The 7,203-nt window shown below is 41.0% G+C and overlaps 1 protein-coding gene across 3 annotated transcripts in view; it reads left to right on the top strand.

Moving 5' to 3' along the window:
• sap30bp (SAP30 binding protein) overlaps positions 1-5,666 on the top strand; it is a 27,219-nt gene extending 21,553 nt beyond the window's left edge. Inside the window, exons 6-10 of one of the 3 annotated variants that reach the window (XM_015388624.1) lie at positions 802-893; positions 1,022-1,134; positions 1,206-1,264; positions 2,685-2,771; positions 4,488-5,666. In XM_015388624.1, coding sequence (XP_015244110.1) covers positions 802-893; positions 1,022-1,134; positions 1,206-1,264; positions 2,685-2,771; positions 4,488-4,670 — 534 coding nt within the window. In that variant the 3' untranslated portion in view covers positions 4,671-5,666. Of the gene's footprint in view, positions 1-801; positions 894-1,021; positions 1,135-1,205; positions 1,265-2,684; positions 2,776-4,487 lie in introns of all 3 variants that reach the window. The other 2 variants (XM_015388623.1, XM_015388622.1) reach the window with 2 other exon arrangements.
• The last annotated feature ends 1,537 nt before the right edge of the window (positions 5,667-7,203 follow it).

Genomic DNA, 7,203 nt, shown 5'->3' with positions numbered 1-7,203 from the left:
CGGCTGTAAGCCTTCTACACCAAACCAAGCTTCTGCCGCCCTGGCGTCCTCTTCCACAACAACTCCATCCCCGCTTTCCTCCTCTAAATAAAAATGTATGACGGAGGAGACTCATCCACGACCTCCGACACTAAACTCTCCTCCTCTTGCATGTTTCTGCTGTCGTTTCTAAGTCACCAATTTAGTGCTACTTGGTCCCAATGTTATTTCCCATTGGGAACCTACTAGCACTAAGTTGCTAACTGGTTAGCAAGATGCTTCAGAGAAACCGGTCAAAATCAGACTTGCCTGCGAACCTTCTGCCACAACAATCCCGCCCCTTTGATAAACGACCAATCAAATTCACTTTATTCACTCGTAAGAATTCAGAAATGCAACGGTTGGAACAGCCGCTTCCCTACGACTTTAACTTTTATTTCCATAAGATCATCACTAACTTTCAGCAAAGCATCAAATTAATCTTTATTTAGCCGTATTAAACTTGCCTTTATGTTTACTTTTTTTTAGCCATATTTGTGTTTGTTATGCTCAAAGTTTTGTTGAATAAAATAGATTTTTAAAACAATATATTTCTAATCTTTATTAAATATAACAATATATTTAAGCACCCATATCCTTGGGGCCTGACGGTGAGCTATCAGGTTGTTATGTTTCATAGCTTGGTTGGTAAATGATCTTGCACAGTGAACTTTAATATGTTCCTGATCAGGTTCTTTTTAATTTTACATCCAGCTAAAAATGTAGCATCTGCAGATCCCAGTTTGTCTCTCCGTTCACTGACTTGCTTTGTTTTGGAAACAGGAGAAGATCTTCAAGCTGTATGAGAGGAGAATCCACGGAGACTTTGACACAAACAGCCACATTCAGAAAAAAAAGGAGTTTAGAAACCCGAGGTATGCAGCTCGGCTGAAGAGCACATGCCAGCGAGGCACACGCCCTCACACTTCATATCAGATGCACTTGTTTTGCACATTAAGTTAATTAGCAGAACCCTAAACCCACTTCTCTGCTTTTCTTTCAGTATTTACGAAAAGCTCATTCAGTTCTGTGGAATTGATGAACTGGGGACCAACTACCCCAAAGACATGTTTGATCCACATGGCTGGTCAGAAGACTCCTATTATGAGGCTCTGGGTAAGATGCCGCCCACCATCTTCTTCTGTGTTTGTTCCCACTAAAGCTGACGGCTTGTTTTCTCCTTCCAGCCAAAGCTCAGAAAGTGGAGATGGACAAGTTGGAGAAGGCCAAGAAGGAGCGAACTAAGGTGAGGTTACCAAAGAAAGGAGGAGGAGAAATGCGCTGTCAGGGGCAAGTCTCCACCAGCTGCTCTTCATTTTTACTTAACGATCTTCCTCTGAAGCACACCACTCACTTTTGCCAATTTGAGCTGTCATAACAGCCCAACCCTGCACAGGTCTGCAGCTTGGCTGTACTCTCTAAGATCTTTATTTTTTCTTGGTGATGTTGTTGGAGTAGAACCTTCCTGTAAGTGATGAGTGGAGGCAGTGGATGGGTATGGTTTCTGTTGAAAAGTGCTGCAGAATCATCAATAAATGTTCAAACAAGTTTAAACTTCCAGCCAAGGGAGGAATGACTCCACCTAAGGTGGAAAAAATGGCTTTGAAAGGGAGTTTCTAGAGAAGTAAGAATACAGAGGAACCTGTGGATTTGATGAAATGTGTGATCTAAGCCCTCCAGACACTTTAGGCCTGAACACACCGGCTACGTACGACTTTTTAATCTACAATCCGATTTTTTTCCATGTCACACTGACTGTGTATAGAGAGACTACGACTAGGCAGGGTGAGCAGATCTGCAATTGTTTTTTTCCACTTATGTCCTTGTGCTATACACAATAAAAAAAAAATTCCCACATTTGACTTGGCCAGATGATGAAAAGTTATTATTAGAATTATTATTAGAACAGATAAAAAGTATATGAAAAAAATAATGAGATTTACATCTAAAGAAAAAACCAAAACAGCAATAAACGCTGTGGGACGGTTTCTATGCTGACTGGGGTAGAGGTGATTCTCAAAGAGAGATCTGGAAAGTTGAGTTTTTTTTTTCTTTTTTTCATAAAGAGGTGAGCAATACGCCGCGCTTACCTGCTCTGTCTGCCCCTCGTTATTTTGTTTTTTGTGAGGCTTAGTTTTTTCTCCTGAAGTTTTTTTTTTTTTTTTTTGGATAAATTTAGCTTGTTTTTGTGAGGCTGAAGGAGAATAACTACTTTATCCCTTTTCTGTCCTCCTGAACTCCTATCATGGGTAAAGTATTGGGTTTTTAATGTTTCATTGATTGTTTTTGCACGAGTCTGTCCTGCTTGCTGTGTATCTCTGTGTGACTCCAAATGGACTCTTTCCCAGTGCGATTAGATTTTATTTTGTATTTTCCGCCAAAGCGGATGTGTTTTACCTTGTAACCGCATCTTCCGGTCAGATCCATGAAATTGCTGCTGAATTGCTGTAGTCCGACTAAAATGGATCTGGGGTCTATCGCAGTCTAATCTACACAAGTCCGTCACATAAAATCGTGTCAAGTGTGATCAACCCCATTGACTGTCAATGAGCGCTAAAAGCCAGGACCTCGTCTGACACGATTATTTTGTCAGATCAGACGCAAAATCAGATTTGATGTGTTCTGACCTTAAGCCTGAGCTTCTTTTCTGTTTTTCTTTTCTCTAGATCGAGTTCGTCACAGGAACTAAGAAAGGCACCAACGCCTCCAGCACATCCGCCTCCACGACCAGCAGCAGTAGCACCACCACAGCCACCGGTAAGGATCGCTGCTGCAACCTCACCAAAGATGGTTTCATTTTTGATGCCTGTACAAGTTTAGTTCTGATGCGCAGCTGAAGCATTGTTACCGGTAATATTTGCTGTGATCGGGTAAAAAGTAGTTTTAATATGATTTCAGTGAGGAAATCTACCTTAAAACTTCATCTGTGCAGTCAGTTCTTCCAGATTACCATCCTGCTTTCAAATATTATTTCGCTGTCAGAGCAGCTCAGACCCCCACATACCGGTGGTGCGCTGTCACTAGTAGTCCCATTCAACAGCAGCCTCTGGCCCGTTCATCTCTTCACGGTTTTCCGCGGCAGCTGAAAGGCGTTTTTCATATATGTAATCTAAACTGCAGGCACATGGATAATAAAGTGAACTTGTTTTGCCGGTAGATTTCTGCATTTTAAGTTAATTTAGGCGTTAATAAACTGATTCAGAGGAGTGATCATAGCGATCTGCATCAGCAGTTGTTTGTGTCCCTGCCAGCTCCCAGATCAGCTTCTCTGATTGGTTGATGTGGTGCGTCGAGCAGCAAAAGTTCAATGTTTTCCAACTCGAGCAGCAGCTGCTTTTGCAGCGTGTCCCGCGCGTCAGATGCTCAGAAGTTCACGACGCACTGCTTCAGCTGCTCCAAACGCGCTGCAGGACATTTTGCTATGCCTTGATATGCGTCAACCATTGACTATGCATGTAAACTATCTGCCCCTGCTGCCTTTGCTGCTTTAGTTGTGAACGTAGCATTACTGTCACAATGCGATACTAACGTACCTAATGAGCAGTTTCCAACTATTTCAAAGCCTTTTTTAAAAACCCAAGAGTAATTTCTATTGTTCAGTCTGTTATTAGTCCAAATCATAAGCTGTTTCTAGACGTTTTATTTGTGAATGTTTCAACATTAGGATCAGATGCAAAATCTGCGCCGGACTGGAGTTGTGACAGGCAGCCCGGGCCACAGCCGGCTACGCTCTACCCCTTCTATTCATTCGGCTAGATAATCTGAATTGTTCAATTCCATCTGGAGAGCGAGATCATCTGTGGTAGCAGCACTAGACATCTTCCAGGCATGTGAGGAAAACTAGCAGCAGTTCAGCGGACAGGATGAAGGAATGGTAGCCGGCGCGCGCGAATGACGTCATACACACACCGCTTTGGTTTTAAAAAATATAAATATAAAAAATATTACCGCGGATGTCTGGGGGACAGTGATTTGCCTACATGTTATGAAAGCTGGGGTACCATAAAGAACAAATTATGAACAGTTTAGTTTGTGCCTTCAAGTCGTTGCCCATAGGAAGACGTTACTTGGATATAACCTAACGGAATATCTTCAGAAGAGCTCCAAATGACACAAAACTCATATGGGTGAGTAGAACATGATGTAATAACCTAAAATCAAGGTCCCAGCGTAAAAATACGGCGTTCCCCTTTAATAACATGTACATGAATAAAAACACTTCCTGCTTTAAGGGCGCCACCACCGATGCATCCCCGTACAGAGGTTTTCTGTCCTGTTGGCATGACAGCGAAGAGGGAATTGTTCTCAAACCGAGGCTTTAATGAAAAACCAAATAGATTTTGAGCACACAAGACATTGCTTAAACTTTTTGACCCTCAAGACAGTTTAACAAGTTTCCTCCTCAAACCCATTTCAGTTCTGGCTCGGAGCTTATTCTGCCATCTCCTATTCTGTGTTTTATCTCCTCAGCAGACGCCCAGAAGAGGAAAAGCAAGTGGGACTCGGCCATCCCCGTCACCCTGGCTCAGCCCACCCTCATCACCACTACAGCGACGCTCCCTGCAGTCGTGTCGGTGACCACCACAGCTAGCGGCACAAAGACCACGGTCATCTCTGCAGTGGGAACCATCTTAAAGAAAGCAAAGCAGTGAACTATTGGACTTTAGGAGCAGAGCTTCTGCTGAGCAAGGACTAACCCAAATCATCACCAAGCCAAAGTCTAGTGGTGACATCTCTATATCTGATGCACAGTTTGTCAAAAGATGTTTTTATATGAGGGATACAGCTGATTATTTAATACCACTTAAAGTCCTAAACAGACTGGTTGAAATATCTAAAAGTGTTTTTTTTCTCGATTGTTGTAGTTAAATGTCGTCAGGCTTTCTCTGTCTGCAAACATTTTCTTTTTTGTGACATAGTGAACGTTTTTCAGGTATCCTGTATTTTTTACACTTCTACATACGCATTGTTTGTAAGGAAATAAATGAGTCGGATGCAACTTTTTAATTTGAATTTCTTTCTATGCGATGTTCCTGATAAAAGTTGTACAGTTTTACTGTCTGCAGGGAATAGGAGGCCATGTTTAAACAGGAAGCGACTCTTCTTTTTTACCTCTTATTTTGAACACAAACCTGAATCTAGTCGTTGGACTGCTGGATTTAAAGCCAGGTGGAGTGTTTGTTACCTAGCTTTATGTTTACACTCATTTTATTACATCAATTCAGATTTAGAGCTTGTGATTTTATTTAGAATGTGTTTTCCTTAGAAACTGGAACTCTGGATGTCTTACAAGATTAAATTCCATTTAAAGTCGGAAAGTCTGCCTCAGGTGATCCAAATCCCGGATGAGATCGTAGCCTGGCTGAATCATTAATGCGCATCAGCTGAATCATACACACCTTTGGCTACAAGCTGTGACAGAAGCCATCCATTTGGTTCAGGGCATGAGTGAATGTTTGCGCTCTGCTTGTACCGTAACGTGTTTTTGCAGAGTCTGGAATGCAGTACTGTCAAAAAATTACAAAAAAAAAACCTAAATCTCCATCTCGCAGCAGTCAGGTACTCTTTGCTCTGGTGGTTTAGGTGTTATCACATGTCTTGCTCTGGATAAATCCCCGCCGTGCTAAAGTAAAGGCGAAACATAAAACGTAAAGGTGAAATATGAGTTTATATGAGTTTTTTTCTTATTTTAAATGAAAATTATCTTATTCTGTTGGTAAATTGTGTCACTTAGCTTGATCAAATCAAAGGAAAACAGGATTACGTTCTGGACCCACATTTGTAAGGATTTCTGATAATGCTGAAGAAGGTCTGGAAACAAGATAAATCTACTATAAAGTCAAAAATGGTAATAATTATAGAACATGATGCAACTCTGAGATCTCAATGAGATCACATTATTTTGTGATGTTGCTTTCAATGAGTGCAGCAAGCTAAAGTTTAATATCGACAGCGGAATCTGTTTTTGTTTTGTACATGAATAAATGAAAAAGTACATGTAGGAACAAGATATAAAATAACCTCTGCTTTCCTGCTAGAAAACACCAATGAACAAGCCTCATCATGCAGCAGCACACGGCCAAATAAAGACGGAGAAAATGGAGAGCGATGTTCACGCCGTTATCTGAGGATGCAGAGAATACAGCTGGTTGAAATTTACCAGGGTGGATAATGAAAAGAAAAACAAAACAGCAAAAATAGCACATTGTTTAGTATATTAGGTGTGCTAAGAGTTGCAAACCCCTGATCTAACCAATGAAAACTGTGATGCTGTCATAGTAAGAATAAAGCAGACTAATTTATAAATAATATATGTAAAATTTAAAGGCGAAATATGGTTCAAATTAACAAATCACATATGGTCTGTTATGTCAGCATGTAAGAATTTGATTTAGTATAATGCTGCAAAAACTGATCTAAGAAAATAAACAATTCAAAATAAGTTTATCCCTAATTTAGGCAGATAATAATGATGGTCGGTCAATGGCATTAGTAGTTTTGTTTTTAAAAATAGGATCATTGGATATTATGCACTTTAAAAAAGTTTTTTCTTATTTTAAATTAAAATAATCTTATTCTGTTGGCAAATTGTCTCACTTAGCTTGATCAAATCAAAGGGAAATAAACTTATTTACAGAACAATTGATTCAGAATAAATTTTTTGCACTGCATGTTTTAAGCATGTTGTCTGTAACAGGGTTATGTTTGAGGTTTGATGGACACTGCAGAAAATTATAGAAGCCTGATAAGGATACCTAACCAGGCTCAGTGTGAGCGGCCATCTGCCGAGGCCGACTGGGGTTCAAGGAGACAGAAGCAGAGATACAAAAGGTAACTGTCAACCAGCTCCACAGGCGGCCCCATCCAGGAAACACACAGCCAGGAAGACGACCACATCCAGTTAGTCACAGTCAGAGAAACAGGACTACACTAAAAAACTGGCCAATCTCGAACATCTTTAACAGAAGTCACGGATTAACGGACCGCGGTATGGATCCAGAACCACCTACTGGCTAATCCGGACCCAACCTGATTTAAAACAAGTACAGCATGTTCTCCGTCTACAGTGTCTAACTTCACTTGCGCCACTTCTCCTGTCAATATGGTAAAGAGCGTCCGGGACCAGGCTACACGTGATACACATTAGCCAATGAGCTGCTGTCAGTCTGGGTTGCTGCTGCTGCT

Source organism: Cyprinodon variegatus, unplaced genomic scaffold, assembly GCF_000732505.1.
Source record: "Cyprinodon variegatus isolate N-32 unplaced genomic scaffold, C_variegatus-1.0 Scaffold430, whole genome shotgun sequence".
Taxonomy (NCBI): domain Eukaryota; kingdom Metazoa; phylum Chordata; class Actinopteri; order Cyprinodontiformes; family Cyprinodontidae; genus Cyprinodon; species Cyprinodon variegatus.
Note: the sequence above shows the minus strand (reverse complement) of the source record. Positions and strands in the feature narration are given on the sequence as shown.